The sequence below is a fragment of the Salvia splendens genome, chromosome 1 (genome assembly GCF_004379255.2).
Source record: "Salvia splendens isolate huo1 chromosome 1, SspV2, whole genome shotgun sequence".
Taxonomy (NCBI): domain Eukaryota; kingdom Viridiplantae; phylum Streptophyta; class Magnoliopsida; order Lamiales; family Lamiaceae; genus Salvia; species Salvia splendens.
The window spans coordinates 4,148,579-4,165,906 of record NC_056032.1 but is presented as its reverse complement, the minus strand read 5'-3'; the positions used below and the strand labels follow the sequence as shown (position 1 = coordinate 4,165,906).

The 17,328-nt window shown below is 40.6% G+C and overlaps 3 protein-coding genes across 4 annotated transcripts; all 3 read right to left on the bottom strand.

Moving 5' to 3' along the window:
• Positions 1 to 786: 786 nt before the first annotated feature.
• Positions 787 to 2,873, bottom strand: LOC121794404 (cell number regulator 6-like). 2 transcript variants are annotated; one of them, XM_042192563.1, is made up of 5 exons: positions 2,694 to 2,873; positions 2,484 to 2,606; positions 1,841 to 1,955; positions 1,237 to 1,502; positions 787 to 1,171 (listed from the first exon to the last, which is right to left on the bottom strand). In XM_042192563.1, the coding sequence occupies exons 2-5, from the start codon at positions 2,577 to 2,579 to the stop codon at positions 944 to 946; spliced, it is 705 nt and encodes a 234-aa protein (XP_042048497.1). In that variant the 5' UTR covers positions 2,580 to 2,606; positions 2,694 to 2,873; the 3' UTR covers positions 787 to 943. The 2 variants fall into 2 exon arrangements, with proteins under 2 accessions (XP_042048497.1, XP_042048489.1); XM_042192555.1 differs by having other exon boundaries at positions 2,484 to 2,873.
• Positions 2,874 to 3,484: 611 nt separating this feature from the next.
• On the bottom strand, positions 3,485 to 8,431 carry LOC121809090 (nuclear pore complex protein NUP62-like). Its single transcript, XM_042209638.1, has 9 exons — positions 6,743 to 8,431; positions 5,979 to 6,072; positions 5,590 to 5,668; positions 5,361 to 5,483; positions 4,781 to 4,858; positions 4,303 to 4,406; positions 4,007 to 4,094; positions 3,840 to 3,938; positions 3,485 to 3,747 (listed from the first exon to the last, which is right to left on the bottom strand). Exons 1-9 carry the CDS (start codon positions 8,328 to 8,330, stop codon positions 3,655 to 3,657), a joined length of 2,346 nt encoding a protein of 781 aa, XP_042065572.1. The 5' UTR covers positions 8,331 to 8,431; the 3' UTR covers positions 3,485 to 3,654.
• A 227-nt stretch (positions 8,432 to 8,658) lies between these two features.
• Positions 8,659 to 13,805, bottom strand: LOC121757732 (carotenoid cleavage dioxygenase 7, chloroplastic-like). The gene is made up of 8 exons (XM_042153234.1): positions 13,055 to 13,805; positions 12,803 to 12,931; positions 11,687 to 11,818; positions 10,992 to 11,258; positions 10,813 to 10,898; positions 10,409 to 10,729; positions 10,190 to 10,329; positions 8,659 to 8,995 (listed from the first exon to the last, which is right to left on the bottom strand). Exons 1-8 carry the CDS (start codon positions 13,803 to 13,805, stop codon positions 8,659 to 8,661), a joined length of 2,163 nt encoding a protein of 720 aa, XP_042009168.1.
• Positions 13,806 to 17,328: the final 3,523 nt, after the last annotated feature.

The following is a 17,328-nucleotide window of genomic DNA, read 5'->3' as shown; positions in this document are numbered from 1 at the left end:
TAAACACTGCCCTACGCATCCTAAAACGCCGCCTGAAAAGAGACGCCCCAAACCGCGGCTCCTCCGCAAAGTAGTCTTCATATAGCCGCTGATGTGCAGCTACGTGATCCCGATCAATCACTGCTCGTCGGTGGACAACGGGTGGAGGTCGAGGTACCGCCGGCTGCAAGGCCATTTGTATCAACTGGTTTATCTCGCGGGACGTATAGGCCTCCAACTCTTCGTTCATTTGCCGTTCGTACTCCTCAGCATCCCCACCACTACTACCACCCGCGTTACTCATTTCACGTTGTTGCTCTTGTACAGAAATTAAGATGGAGAGAAAACTCGTTAAAACAAGTGGTGCGAATGAAAATGACGTGTAAATCGCGTATATATAGTGTTTCGAAAAATTAAAAAAAAATAAAAATTGAGCTGGCCGATCGGGAGCCTGCAATGGCGGCCAGCCGACCGGCGAGCGGATCGGTCAGAGCCTGAAAATCGGCGTCGGGTCGCCGATTTTTTCGCCGATATGGCGCTCGCCGGTTCCAATGGTTCGGCGAGCAGACCGGCCAGCGCTGGGAATCGGCTAACCTGTCCGCTCGCCGCCATTGGAGATGCTCTAAGACAACAATAATTTTTTTGGATTATTAACTAAATTAAAACGAATAAAAATATATTATTAACACGGATTTTGTTATTAATTGTAGGAATACTAGTAGTATAATTTTGGGGACACTAAACATACCAATTGTTGGAAGTATCGTGTATGAGTATGATACTATTTGCGATGGTTGGACTAATAAATTTATGGATTTATACAACTAAAATTTGCATAACACATTTTTTTGAAAAATATCGTAAGACCAGTATGCTTTGTGTCTCGTTTTATTTTGACCAAAGAAACTATACTTTTTTCCCCTCAAAAAATGAAAACTTTTAGCATAGTTTTTGTCAAGGAATTTCACAGAGGTTGTAACTGCAGATTATTCTGTTCCCCACTCTGGTGTGAAGTTGAGCTTTGATCCTCATGTTTCTCAGCAGCGTTCATCTCCTGCCGCGGCGGCGGGTTTACCACCGTCGCCTCGGATGCAGTGCCCTCCGCCAAATGATTCTTCATCTCTCTGTGCTCCTGGCATATCGCACACCAGTGGAGGCAGCAGTGTACCATACAAGGATCACAAGGTGAATCCTGCAGATTTTAGTGTGTGTTAGTTCTTGATGAGTACTAGGTATGTACTTCTGCTTACTGCCTACCTTTAGGTGATATTTTCTCTGCAACAGTTGTCGGCCCATGCCGGTGTAGATGCCACAGACCCACCATGCGAATAGCAAGCCTTCGGTTAGGAGGCAGGCCGTGTCTGGATCTATGCCGTTGCAGGCTGCTGTGGCGATAGCAAGAGCAATGCCACCTTCAATGCATACAACGTGACTGATGCACGCACTTCGCTCAGGGATGTCGTCGTTCAAGGTTGCAACATTGCGCCCGAACAGTACACAGGGGCAAAACATTCCTGTTAGGCCTGTACTTGGAGAAAATATGATATTGTCTTGAAACCATTTTCCTCGAACAAAATTAAGTTGAGTGGGATACAAAACCAGATTCGGTTACTAAAATCACATTGTTATCAAAATGACTACTTGATTTGCCAGTTTAAGCATGGAATCAGATCATACAGAATGAAGAAAACAAGCAACATGTCAAACAAGATCAGCCTCATATAAACTACACACAAGAAAGATTACTAACACGAAATCAGATCTTTCAGAGTCACGCCTTGCCCTGTAGTTTCTAAGATAATACTGTACATAGATTGATAATCCATGGATCTTAACAAAGTTAAATTTCACGAATACTTACAACTGTCACGATCCTCAGTGCAACCAAAAATCCCAGATACCCAATCTTCATCAGCTGGGGGAGAGTAGCTCGGTGGTAGAGTTTGTCCACATTGTTCACATGTAGGAGCATTTATCTGATAGTAGAAGAGTTGGAAACAAAATAACCAGAATATATAAACTTTGATAATTTGAGATTGGATATGGAGTAATAAACTTTCACAAGAAGATCAAAAATCTTATCATGATTTTGAACATCAGAACGGGACTAGGAAGATTCTACATAAATCAAATTCATACTCTATGTTTAACCAAGCAGCAGATCACTAAGCATACAAAATGAATCCCTAACACGTTCCAGATCAATTTTGCAGAACCGAATGCATTTCCATTAATTCAAAGCTGCTATGATTTGCAGGTGGCTAATTTGTTTTAAGTTTATTCAGTATACGGTACATCATCTACCATCGGTGATTAGTAAAATTTTCACACATTATGCTCACTGATCGACAATCCAGGAAAATTAACTGATCACAATTAGATTACAGATGCAGCCGGTTAGGAAATTCCATAACCACGACAAATAAATTCACAAATGAGCCGAATAACACCGATCCCCCAATAAAAATTGTGAAAATTAGGAAGAAAAAAGGAAAATGAGGTACCGCTGCAATATCAATGGGCTGATTGAGTTCGCCTGGGGTGATCTCTTGCAAAGATACCTGGTCTTTGGTCAGCTTCACGTATGTCCCCTCCGCCATTTCCAACCGATCAACACTCACATGTACCTTCAAATATTCACGTTAAATAACGTATCTCATTATGTTGAAAAAGGTTACCAAAATGCAGATCATGATTCAGGCGTGCGTTGATACATAGACACAGAATCGCGCCGTTTGAATGCGAAATTGGTGAGTTTCCCCTTTATTTTATTGTTTGCTGCTTCGTTGAAAATGCGAATTGATGCCAATCCTTTACACGCCGATGTCGCATTAAACCACGTCGTGCGTCTTCGCCGTTGAATCAACTCTCTCTCTCTCTATATATATTTGATTATTTACTTCAAATATTATGAGATTGCATTATATTGTCAAATTCTTAGTATTTGATTATATTTACTTTCAAATATGAGATCGCATTAACCAAATATGAGATTGCATTATATTTATTTTATTATATTTACTTTCAAATATTTGATTAGATTTACTATCAAATTATTATTGTCAAATATTAGATTAACAAACACAAATTTATAACAATCATATCAAAGCAAAGAAAACATAAATAAATTGTAGTAGTAGTAGTAGGAATATTTATGTATTCACCGTGTGCTTTATATCCCAATCATTTTAATGTGACGAGTTAATTATCAAGTGGGGATATTCTATTGACCTATAAAACCAGCACTTTTTTACTAGTTACGATACATTGACTTCAAATATTATTGCTATCATCTTAAAATTGGCTTCGACGATCTATCTCGAATATGAATTACTCCATAATTAATGAAATCTTTTTTAAAATATAGTACTACTTATATTCCAAACAAAGGATGGAATATTATTGGGTTATCAACAAATATCTGGCGAAATATTTGTTATAAGCTACACTGCTCCAATTTCATACCATAGTATTTTAGTGATCCATCAAACTTATAGATTCAGCATAAAAGTATTAAAAAGTTATTTAAAAAAAGGCACGTCATAAGCACGAATTCAAAAAAATTGCAATATACACAGACAGGTAAAACTGAAACTATCTGTTACAAGAAAAGATTATAGGAATCTCCACATGTAACTGAAAAAACCTCTGAAAAAATCAACACCATTCAGCGACTCAGTTCAACCACAGCTTAGGGCCAGTCAGTTCACGATCAGCAGTAGAGCCATGGCTAGCAAGCTTCTGAATACGTGAAGAGAACTCCTCGGCCTAGTAACAGATACAAGTTAACGTACGGCCTAATAATACAGTATAAAACAAACAACCTAAAACATGCTAAGCGAAGTGAAGAAGAGGCTGACCTTCTCATCAATCCACATCAATGAACTCAGTTGATTGTTTAATATGCGGACAACAACATCTAGGGGATTCATTCCGTCTGTTGCCTCAAGCTCTCCACCCTAATGCAGAATCATTGTTTAATTATTCAAAAGATATAAATGTAAATAAAATTAATTAAGGCACCTACTTGACTGGCATTAAGACTGTTTATAACTGTTTTGATCTGCTCTGTCATCTGCTCCAATCCCCGCTCTATGAGTTCAGCCTGCTCATACCTGACATCATAAATAGAGAGAATATGATTGAAAACAGGAACAAAAAAGAAGACGAAAGAGCCATGCTAGTTGCTAGCTATAAAACCAGACCAATTGCCACCACTGATCAACCAAACTAAACCAAGCCTTCCATAGGATGTCCTCAACAGATATAGGAACACCACAAGGGATTATAAAGCAGAGTCAGCATATGAAAATCAGAGCTTACATTGCATCTCGTGTAGATGCAGCATCATCATCAAGAAGCATTCCACGCTCCTCTTTATACAGTCGCTCAGCTTCCTCCTCCATGCTTTGCAGGGCTTTGTCAACCTAACAAAGCACATGAGAAAAATAAAATTTTATCAATAAAGCTCGGTGAAGATCAACCTTAGGCTATGTGCAGCATGTTAGACTTGATTAGAACTGAAACTCCCCCAATGAATCATTCTGAGGCACATACACTTTTCCAGATCATTCTTATGAATTAAAATCTCCAGCTCTAAGTGTATTATTGAAAATATAAGAAAATGACATTACAATGAAGATCCAATTACAGATAGAAGCTTGACCTATTTGTACAAATGAAAGCAATACCATATTCTTTCCTTCAATAAATTTCCATTTGACCCTATAAACTTATCATGATGGAATATAGCATGAAGCAGACTATGACGTTTCCAGAACTACAAACAAAGATTTGATACCTCATCTTGGTGAGTTTCAATTAGTTCCAGCTGCCGCTCCAGACTACCTTGTGTTTCAACTACCTTTGCAACTTCAGTCTGAGTGAATTTTAAGAACAATAGTTAGCAAGAGAACCACCAAACTAAATATAGCACTGATAAGTAATTACCGATGTAATGCAATGCAGTGCAATAGCTATAGGATAAAGTTTTGAATTTTAAGCATCAAAAACAAGGAAATTGTGTTCAAAGTGGAATACATTCATTCAAGAGTACCCAGTCAACTTTTATACACTTCCATTGCAGACATAAAAGTATTCATGGTCTTAAAATGTTTATGCACAGTTTATATCACACACCTCCAAAGATTAGTAAGGTTTGAGTCTTAAAAACAAATGAGAACACGAAAAACACAAGTCTTCTGAACCACTGTGCATAAATTGAAGCCAACTAAAAAAAACATCCAGGAGAAGAAACTGCAAAAAAATGTAAGTTATAGTAATATGATTAACCGGAAAAGTCAAAACACGCACAAGATATGCATCTACCAAAGCAACATAAAGTCAGCTCGTTTCTTTTACCATCGCAAGTACTAGAATACCTCAAGCCCAAGAAGAATGTCACGATTCTGTAGAATCCTGCGATCCCACTCAGCTATAGCATTAGCTTGTTTCCTAAACTTCCCAGTACGCTCCTGCAGTTCCCCATTCCACTCTTTAATGATCTGCAACAGCTCAGCATTAGAGAAGAAGTACAGGATTAGGATCGCAACATAAGGACGTGGAAACAGTATAGGATAGGTCAAACAGAGCAGAGGTAAAAATTACTACCTCCTCGACTGTTTTCCCAGTAATTTCGGATGGTAACTTTGGCGTAGATGCTGGTGCTGTACTAGTGGCTAGAGCAGCCCTACAGAACAAGCATTAGAACTCAGCAATCAGTAAGACAAGCTTTAAATGTTTATGATGCACAGAGCTCAAATGGGTTTAATATGCCAGTGCAAAGCACATTTAATGCTAGTATCATCCTGTTCCACTCTAGTACTGAAATACAACACAGTGAACTATGAAAAACTAGCAAAATACGTTCAAGATGATAAGAAATGACATAATTAACAACATTTCCCCAAAGAACCCACCAACTCAGGAATTTGAGCTAATCTTTTTGTGATGAAAGAAAAACCAAAATGAACTTGAACAAGAGGGAGAGATGTACAGACCCACTACTGGCAGCTGCAACAAGAACAGATGATGCTTGAGCAGCAGAACTGGTACTTGAGCTCGCTGTCGTTGTTGAGCTCGCAGCTGTAACACCTACATACAATTTTAAATTTCCATAACATCGCCAACCTCATGATGTAGTTATTGGTAAAATGCACCAAAAGTGCATAAGCTATACTGAAGGTGCATAAGCTATCTAGCAAATCGGCCAATGTCTACTACTATAACATGCGAGACAAGCAACGGAGATAGAAATTCTAGGACCCAATACACTGGAATATAAAGATTTTTATGCAAAAAACTGTACAGTGTCCGTATGACAGACCAACATTTGCATTTAGCAGCTGTGCAGTCATTCAAACAGACAGAATCCTATTTGATTCATGGCCATCAACACATTGAAGAGTACCATGTCCAATCAGTTATGGCTTCATTCGATTGAAATACTCTTTGAGATTATTGCGTATTCACCTTTGCAATCAACAAGCTTGTTCCATCACATCTGATCTGAACTCCACAGGACTTGGTCTTATCGGAATGATTAGACATCACCATAATGAATATCAACTTAATTTAAACAGTAGTACAACACCCGCATGTCATGGCCTTTGATTTCAGTTAGGAAAATAGTGGATAAATTAAATAAAGTTCAGTTTCATATCCACATAGTCATTTCACATGCCACTTCACGAAATTAGTAAACAGCTTCAGGTAGACAAATAAGTATGCAAAACTGAAAGTCGTAATAGAAAAGAAAACCCACCAAAAGAAGGCAGTGCAACGCTTGACTGTGCTTGTGATGCAAGTGAGGCTGTGGTTGCTGGTGTTTTCAAAGATAGTGAGAAAGAACTTGCGCTTCCAGAGGATGATGCAGGCATACTAGTTGTGCCGAAACCAGTAAACCCGGAAGTTGGAGCAGATGCACTGGTCCCTGATGCAGACGTACTAGTTGTGCCGAAACCAGTAAATCCTGAAGTTGGAGCAGATGCACTGGTCCCTGATGCAGGCGTACTAGTTGTGCCGAAACCTGTAAACCCTGAAGTTGGAGCAGATGCACTCGTCCCCGATGCAGGCACTGTCAATGCTGGAAACGTCAAACCAGAACTAGCAGAAGACACACTTGGAGCTGATGCACTGGTTGCGGTAGTTGTTGTGACAGTTGAAAAGAGAGATGTCGAGGCTGAAGAACTCGAAAGAGATGGTGCAGAAGCAAATGAAAAACCAGGTGAAGAAGATACAGACGTTGTGGCCGAACCTGAGGAGGCAGTGCTAGTGGTACTCTTCAAAAACGAAAAGCCAGAAGAAGTGGTGCTAGAAGCTGTATTAAATGAAAATGCAGGAGCAGACGTGGCTGGTGATGAGGGAATAGAAAGACCAGGCGCGGCAGAGACTGAAGCCGATGCACTGGGGAATGAGAACCCGGGTGCTGACGCAGCTGAACTTGAAATGGAGAATGCTGAAGTCGAAGCAACCGAACTGGGGAATGAAAATCCAGAAACATGGGAAGCTGAACTTGAAGAAGTGGTCGACGGCGCCACACCCAATGGAGAAGCCGAAGCTGAAGATGATCCAAAAAGACTTGGAGATGATCCAGAATTTGCCCCAAACAAGGATGGAGGATTGCCACCGGTAGAAGCTGGGGTTGAGGATCCAAATATGCCCGTAGACACGGAACTTACCCCAAATTGTGGGGCCGTAGTGGCAGTGGATGGAGCCGATGTCGACGAGCCAAATAGCCCTGAGTTCAGTGCCAGGCCCGACCCAAATGCCGGGGCACTGGAGGCCGTAGTTGATCCAAAAGGATTAGGTGTTGCACTAGCCCCTGACCCAAAAAGAGAGCCGGTATTGCTCGCGGAAGAAGAAGTATTACCAAATAGACTGGGAGTTGGAGCACCCGACCCGAAAAGGTTGGATCCGGGGGCAGGGGATCCGAATGGAGATTGGGCGCCAAACGGAGATGTGGAAGGCGTGGGGGTTGATGGAGCGGGAGTTGGAGTCGAAGAACCAAATGCATTAGCTGTTTGGCCTGTGCTTGCAGACGATAATCCGAAAACGCCAGAAGCCGGAGCTCCAGTAGGAGCTGATCCAAAAATGTTGGAGCCAGTGGCCGCGGCGGAACCGCCGAACAGAGATGAGCCAGACGACGCTGCTCCCGATCCAAAACCAAAAGAATTTGCGTAGGAGGCGGAGCTAGGGTTGGAGGCAAAGCCAAAAGAAGGTGTGGAGGAGGAGGAGGAGGTCGTTGCGGTGCCAAAGCCAAATGAGGCTCCGGAGGCGGTGCCAAAAGCAGGCGATGAGGTTCCGAAGGCAGGTGCGGAGGAGGAGGAGAATGAGAATCCTGTGCCGGCCATTGCGGTGGACGTGAAACCTACGCAGATATGGCGGAGGGGGTTTTGGCAAAGGGGGAAATCAGGGTTTTGAAATTTGGGGAAGTTGAAGTTTTTTTAGGAAGAAGACTTGATTTCTTCAATAAAATTTCCTTTTTTTGGTCGATGTTTTATATCTAAAGGCCCATGAGACCAGGCCCATCTTGTGATCCAATTATTATATTTTAAGATACAAACTGTTAAATAAGCCCAATGTAAACAACCAAATTAACCCGAATTAATTTGATCATATTTAAGAAAATATTTTTTTTTTGGTATAAAAAGCGGGCAAAGTCCTAATACAAAGTCAAAATCAATGAATATAAGCAACACCTAATCTGTCATGCAGCATCCAGCTATGGAGCCTCGACGAAGGGGCCCCGAGCTCATGAACACCTCTATGATAAGAATAAGCATAATGAGACAAAAAATCAGCAGCAAAGTTCCTTTCTCGATGCACATGCTGCAGAGCCACAAAATCGAAATCCAGGAGTAAACCACGGACCCTCTTCACTATAGAGCGACAATTGATTGAAGTTTCAAAGTGTCCCAAGATCATGGTCACTCCAACAAAATTATCACTTTCCACCTCCAACTTACGCATACTTAGAGAATGACCAAATGTAGGTTGTGATACAAGCATCAAATCTCTGCAGTTAGAATAGAACAAACTCCAATGTTAACAATAAAGCCATATTGTTATTAGCAATGTACGTATTCCTTCATTACACAAGAGACCCTTTAACAATTGATGAGTTAAAAATTAGTATTTTGTAAAAAGACCATGTTTGATAGTCTGGTTATGATCAGTCTGGTGAGATGAAGTTCATGTTAAATAACTTAATTTTGGATAATCAATTACACATTGATGAGTGTTTCATAGAAAAGGATGCAAATAACTTTTGCTTGGATAATCAATTACACATTGATGAGTGTTTCATAGAAAAGGATGCAAATAACTTTTGCTACTATTTGATACATTAATTTGTAGGGATGTAATCAAATGCAAACTATAAATATTGTAAAAACTTTAAACTATGATTGGATCGTTAAAAAATGTCTACCGATTACAAAATAACAGTAACAGAAAATCTCAACACAGTGTCAATTGTTGACACCGTGTTGACATTGTGTTGATATTGTGTTGACATTGTGTTGACATCAAAATCTTGATATTTTACACTGTGTTGACATTATGTTGACGTTGTGTTGAAAAGTTTGGAGATTGTATAATAAATGAGTTTGCATTTTATCACTACCCTTAGTTTGTATTGGTGTTCAAAAAATGTTATTCGGACAAAATTATCCCGATAAAAAATCATTAATTACTACTTGTATAATAACATTCTTTTTTTAATTTTTCTATTTTCATCTGCCCTATAAAAATATGGGCATTTTACAACTCATTACCTACACACATCAATTTATTAACAATTTATATAACTATGACCCACCATTACAATTCATTGAACACTAAAAATAACGTGAATTTCACTATCCACAGACAATAATTTAATAATCTTTATCTTTTTTCTCTTACTTTATTAATTGTATATTAATTTCCATTTCATTTTAAATGTACATATTATCAATTGTATATTAATTTCCATTTCATTTTAAATGTACATATTTTAGTGGGATCGAGGGAGTATACAATTAAAGAAAACATTTCATATATAACATTAACTACAAAGAAAACGTAACATTCACTACCACCAAGGTTCATAAACAATGTTCTAAATATGACCATTTTACTCCTTTTGCATCTACGTCATTACACCTATGGGTCATGAGAAAATTCCAGATTCCTTGTAGGGGATGACACGTGGCGCTCCGATGAGGACGTCGGAGCCCAGAATCCGTGAAATCCAAGAGGAAAATTCAAATGCCTTGGGACTTCAAACCTTGCCACTAGAGCATTCCTTTTGCCAATCAGTTTAGGGTCCAAAATTACAAGATAACATCTTTGTGTAGATACCGCATACTGCATACGACGAAACATACGCAATTTAGTTGATAAAAAAAAAACTCAATTCACACAAATAAATAAATCAATAACTCACCTCAACTACGAGAAGAAAGCCGTCGTCTTCACCACCACCGCTGGCTTTCGGTATGAAGACCGGCTCTCCGATGAATCTACGGCGGCCGGTAGACCAAGTGTGGGTGGCTTTGGTGGCCGTGTTCATCTTCACCACCGTGTCGAACGGGAAATGTGGCAAGGCTTGCCGCGAACCGGAGGAGGAAGCTGCGTACACGTAAGTGTTTCGCCCGCCGGAAAATTCCTGATTTATCACCGGAAAATCCGTCGGTTTGCTCCACTCAGCCAGGTTATCTACACTGCAGCCTTGGCAATTCCCATCCACGTCCAATTTTATACTAACCTGCATCAATTAATATAGCTTTTGAATTTACACATTCTTCATTTTACAATTTTAATCCATTTCAAGAGTCAAGTTAAAAATACATTGACTAAGTGAGGTAGCAAAGTTTCTTGGCCTCGTTTCAAGTTCATCATTGAAGGGTCCAATTTACCAGTCCGCCAATCATATCCTGTGACACATTGGTAAATAAAACAAAAATTTCAGCACCCAAAAATATACATATGGTACGTGTTATTGATTAATTGTAAATTAGGAAAATTACCAAACATTTTCTGGAAATTGAACCATTGGTAGGAACAAGTGCTAGCTTGGATCTGAATGTGAAGATCTCCATTTTCATATTTCTCTTCAAAAGCATTTCCAGTGTGAAGCACCCACATTTGTGAAGGTGCTTCAATTGGGACTCTCCAATCCCTTGATTTAGTGTCTTCAAATCTTGGAAGTAAATAAATTGGACAAGTTGTCTTGCTTGGATTTACCGATAATGCCGATATCATTGGAGAAAATCCACATAATGCTGTCATTGAACCTACATTAAAAATAATTGTTACTCATATAAACATATAATCATTTAAAAAGCCAAGTTGATGTCAATAGAATATTAGTTTGGACTTTGGAGTGTACTCTTATAGAATGATTAATGATGATTAATTAATTTGTCTTTATAGAATGATTCTTTTAGTATGATTCCATGTAAGTACAATGTTTGCTATTTGTCATTTTATGTGCAATTTAGGACGATTACGACATTTTTTGACATATAATATGACGTGGCATGTTTGAATATTCCTCTATAGATGTTAACTTAATCTTCACATTCCTCTAAACGATGCTGAAATTCAATATCTATTAGTATAATTTTTGGTACTGATCATTTCTCACTAACAATCCAATTGTGGGTATGTACTATATGTTAATTTACCTACTGTTTGCATAAATAAAGGAATAAAGGCATACCTGCAATATCTAACTTGATCCTGTTTCCAAACAATATGTAATGAGAATCTGTAAAGGCCCAGTCATGGATCATCAAGTGATCAGGGATGTTGAATTCTTGGCTTTGCAGCAGCTTAAAATTGGAGTCATATTCTGGAAAATTAAACCACAAAATGAAATTTAATTATCACTCCCTATCCTCTAAAAATGAACACTAGATTGGACTATTTATAATGCATATAAAACAAAAATGGATAATAAAACTTCAACATGGCATAATCTCGGAATATGTATACATCTTAAACACATAATTAATTGGATCTGTTGTTTTCTCCTAAATCACCTAGCTAACATGTTGAATCTCGTTTTCTCCGACAAAACCCCAATATTGCCATTCTTGAAAATTACAAACAATTAAAACAACCAATATTATCATTCTTGAAAATTACCAACAATTAACCACTAATCAGCGTAGTCCTCGTTTGTATCAATTAGGTAACCGAAGTAGTAGTCAAGTAACAATAAAAACATCTACTAGTATTTCATTTCAAAATTTGCAGTCTATCCATAATACACGTGACTCACAAAGTTGCAGATGAAACAACATATACTATACACACACATGTATAGGGATTAAATAAAAGAAAAGTTTTAAAAAATAATTAGAAACCATTTTTAAATGTTAAATTCTGATATTTCTCACGAAAACTTTACACTCTTTTTGTCATTTTTCATACCGACCCAAATAAAATATTTTCGGTAAAAACTTATTATACGTGGGTAAACAACATTAATTCTATTTTAGTTCACCTTTTAAATTTGTGACAAGTAGGATTAAAAGCAATGTAAAAGATCAAGTAGATTTAGTGTTGTGCCAAGAATGACAAACATGCGTAAGTCAGATTATTAACTTGTTGTGTGGAATAACAAACAAAATAGTATAGAAAGTATATACATATTTTAGACCAATTTAAAATTCGCTAAAAATATCAAATTTAGTAAAAAAAAAAATTAACGATTTTAAGAACCAATAACTCTAAATTATAAAGGTCCATCTATTGATGATTTTAATGCAAAATTCTTGTATTTCTCATCATTACGCGGTTAACATTATAAGGAGAAATCACAAAAACTTACCAAAAATAGTGAAGTTGCTACGTGGAAGTAGCATATCTTCGGCATTGCATGACATTATTAATAATCTATTTCTCTTGTCATCAATTTTGTAATGAGACAACAATCTCCTGGGAGGCATCTTGAACACCCCTGCACCATTGATTCCCACACACATAATTTTCACATTACATGCATAACAAAATTAAATTAAAAAAAATCACTACAAAAGCGTTCCATTAGTGCTATAAACAGTAAAAAAAATCCGATTCTCACCGTATAGTAAAGGCTTCAAAACCCGAGCAGCAACGTCCAACAACTTCGCCCTGACCGTACCATCGTCGCCGCCGCCATCATCCGCCTCAATCCTCCTCCCGGCGGCAAGATCAAACCTCCCGACAGTCTCCAAACTCCGCGGCTCGATCTCGTAGGGATCGCCGCCTTCCCACAGGCAGAAGAGGCGGCCTCCCCACCGCAAAACGCTCGTGTTGGCGACGTTCTTCATGACCTTGGTATTTCCGACCATGTTACCCCCCTTGAGGACGGAGAAGGGGCCGCGGTGCGTGAACCGCCACTCTCCAGTGTGGCGGTCCCGCTCCTCCGCCTGCGCCTCCGTCTCGACGTACCTGGCTGCGAAGTCGATCGTCCCGGCGGCGGCGTCGATGCGGAAGGAGCGGAGGTAGCCGTGACCGTCGAGGGGGTGGACGGTGGAGCCGTGGTCGTCGGAGAAGAGGCCGGGGCCGGTGAGGTAGTAGGTGCCGGAGGGGAAGCCGAGCGGCAGCGCGCTGTCGACCAGGCGGAGGGGGACGGGCTCCGCGGTCTCGGCGCGCTGCGACACGAAGAGGAACTGGTAGTCCCAGAAGGCGGAGACGGCGTCGTCGGAGGCATTGGTGTCGGGGGCAGGGATGGATGGGGCGGTGATGGAGATGGCGCGGGGGGTGGTGTATGTTGGCGGTGGCAGCAGCCGCGGAAGGGGGGTGGATGTGGGGGGTTTTATGGGAAGGAGGTGGCAGGATATTGCTTTCATTTTATTGAAGTGGCTTATGATTTGGGTGAAGAAGTTTGGAAAGGAACCTGTGGCTATTTATACAAATTTTACGATCATATAGTAAGTACTGTGTGATTTCAAATATCCACCAACGAAAGACTCATTTTAATATGATTTGAATTGAATTTGAAGACACAAACTAAAAGTGAGATAAAAAATAGTTAAATACTAGTATAGAATATATAAATATGACTAATTTATTCGATTCAATTTTTTTTTTTTTACAACTCAAATCAAATAGGACAATTAATAGGGGATTGAGGGAGTAGTATTTGTGATGTTACGGGAAAAAAAAGTCAAATCATTATTTTTTTTGGTATTTGTAGATAAAATAGATGCGAGGGATCTTACATGTCATGTTGATACCAGATAAAGTTAAAACAAAAAAAAAAACGATAGTATGCTAGGTAGATATTTAAAGCATCTTAGTTGAAGGCACCTGTAGTGTACGTGTAACAGTGTAAGAAATTCATTCTATATTAATTTTGGTATATTAGCCTCTAATATCACAAAATTTTCAAAAAGTTGAATTTTTTCCACGAACTTTGAAATTGGAAAATAATATCACGAATTTTACCATGGATTTATTATTTTCCACTAGTGAAAAAATTCCGGCTATATTAATATATTGAAGAACAAATTCGGAGGGTGTGCTTTAAGAAAAACTATTCTCAAAGATTGAAAATCTTGAAACTCTCGAAGTTGTTGTCGAGAAATTACGAAAAAAATCCGTATCATGATATTATTTGCTGGAATTTTTCATTGGTGGGAAATAACAAACTCGGGGTAAAATTCGTGATATTATTTGTCAATTTCAAAGTTCGTGGAAAAAAAACCCAACTTTTTAAAAATTTCATGACATTAGGTGTCAATATCCCTTTCAATTTTGGATGCTTGCCATTTAATTAATTTACATGTCGAAGTTTTAAGTAATTAGGTATTATATGGTAAGTTGATAGAGTGAAAAGCTCACTACCTCAGAGCAGTGATACGATAATTAAATTCAATAACTTGTGAAAAAGCAATTAGCCAGCTGACATCATATATATATATATCGTTGATGGGGTGCGTACTAAACAAGCCCAACAGCAATGACGGCCCATCAGCCCAAAGCCCAAGGAAGAGTATGAGTTCGGCATTACCAAAGAGTTCGGCCTCAGCCTACAGCTCGGTAAAAGCCAACCTATCAAGCTCTGCTCTCAGGTCGGCATCAAGCTCTACTCTCAGATCGGCAACCAAAGCAGGAGTATGAGTTCGGCATTACCAAAGAGTTCGGCCTCAACCTACAGCTCGGTAAAAGCCAACCAATCAAGCTCTGCTCTCAGGTCGGCATCAAGCTCTACTCTCAGATCGGCAACCAAAGCAGTTCGGTCTCAGTATTCGACCGAACAAGGAGTTAGTGGACCCATACAGGATGTCCAACACACCCACTACCACGTGGTGTCAACTCAGGCCACGATCGTAGGCCATGACCTACGCTACATCCACGATCTTAGGCCATGACCTACACGACATCCACGACTTAGGGTGGTGATGCAAGCCACGATCTTAGTCCAAGATATAAATGGAACTTAGATCTGATATGAGGAGGTTAAGCTCTCTAGAGATAAAACACCATATAGCAAAATAGCAAGTTTGTATTTGTAAGCTGTAGAAAACAGATCAAGCAATACAATCTTGTCCTCCCTTTTTCCCGTGGACGTAGATTTACTTCAGTAAATCGAACCACGTAAATTCTTTGTGTCTGTATTTTCATTCTCTACCAGCATTTGCTAACATCAAAAATTCGCGGACCCATCACTGGCGCCGTCTGTGGGAAACAGAGAACAAAATTTGTGATAAAGCGAATTTTTGATCCATTTTTTTTCCACCCAAAAAATGCATACCAGATCGCAGAGTACCCGTATTCCTGCCCGTGAGAACCAGGAGGAAGCCAATCCATCCCATAGGTCTGGAAAACAGCCTAGGGATAAATCCACCACCAGTTCTCATGGCGAAGGAACAGGCCGCTCCAAAAATCGTCCCACTGAGTCTTCCCAGCAGCCTGATTTGAATGAGGCTGTCAAGCTGTTCTTGGCTGAGAAGCAGGATGAGTTCTTAGCCTTCCTGCAAAAGAGCCAAGAGCCGAAGACGAAAGCGGAGGATTCTCCTTCCTCATCCAGACATGAAAGTCACTACCGCAGTAGTGCCGTGTCTTCCAGGAAGAAGAATCCTCAACCCCGACATATTCCTGCTCTTCCTCGGTACCGGAATCACAGGAGAACTCAATCTCCTCCATACCGACGAAATATCGGATTCGCCGTGTACGGAGCACTGAAGACTCCGTTCTCGGACGACATCACCCGAACTCCCCTACCACAGAACTACCGAACTCCGTCGATGACTTACGACGGGCTCGTGGACCCTCACGATTTCTTGGGGCGCTATCAGTATAACATGGCGAACCAGGGTCTCAACGAGGTCCACATGTGCAAGCTGTTTCCCGAGCTGCTCATCGGGAACGCGAGAAGGTGGTTCGATAGCCTCCCCCAGGGCAGCATCAGATCTTACCGAGATCTAATGGATGCCTTCCACAGGAGGTTCTTTCAGAAAGCGGAAGCCCGAATCACTTCGGCTCAGCTGCTTTCCATTCGTCAAGGTCGCGACGAAAAGATCAGCGACTTTATGACAAGATTCCACAAGGAATGCCTGCAAGTAGACGATCTCAACGATCTGCTTGTCATCTCGGCATTCCAAAATGGAATCCTGCCCGGAGCTCTCTACAGGAAGCTCGTTGAGTGCGGTCCGCAGACAGCTCAGGAAATGTGGGACATTGCGGACCAGTACTCCCGGGCCGATGAGGCAGACCGTCGCAAACGGTCGTTAGACAGCTCATCGTCCCGAGGAGACAGGAGGAAGCCCGATCATAGCGATCAGGGACATCCTCGCCGAACTCCTTTTGGCGATCAGGGACATCCTCGCCGAACTCCTTTTGAAAGGATTCAAAGGACTCCGGTGCAAGACAGATTGGGACCCCGTCTCAATCCCGAGAAGCCGCCCGCTCAGTTCGTACCGCTGAACAAGCCGAGAGCGGAAATTTTCGAACTACACTCCGACCTGTTCGAAAAGCCAAAGCGGATGACGAAATCTGCCGCGCGCCGACCCCAGGATAACTACTGCTCCTACCATCAAGACCACGGTCACGATACCGAGGAGTGCAGAAACTTGGCTGCAGGTATCGATGTTCTTGTGAGGGCAGGGACATTGAAAAAATACCAAAGCAAGCAGTCAAAGAAGAATAAGAAGCAGAGAGGTGCGAACTGCGCTCCTCAGGATCCGAAAAGGCAGCCGGATCCCGAAGACGATGACGAGCCGCAATATGATGGAGTAATCCTGACTATTGACGCTCTCCCTGCCGGGAAGACCAAGTCGTCCCTGAAGTCAGAGCGCAGGGGCTCCAATCGAGAGGAGCCAACGCATAAAAGGCTGAAGCAGGACGAAGTGATTACGTTCTCGGATGCTG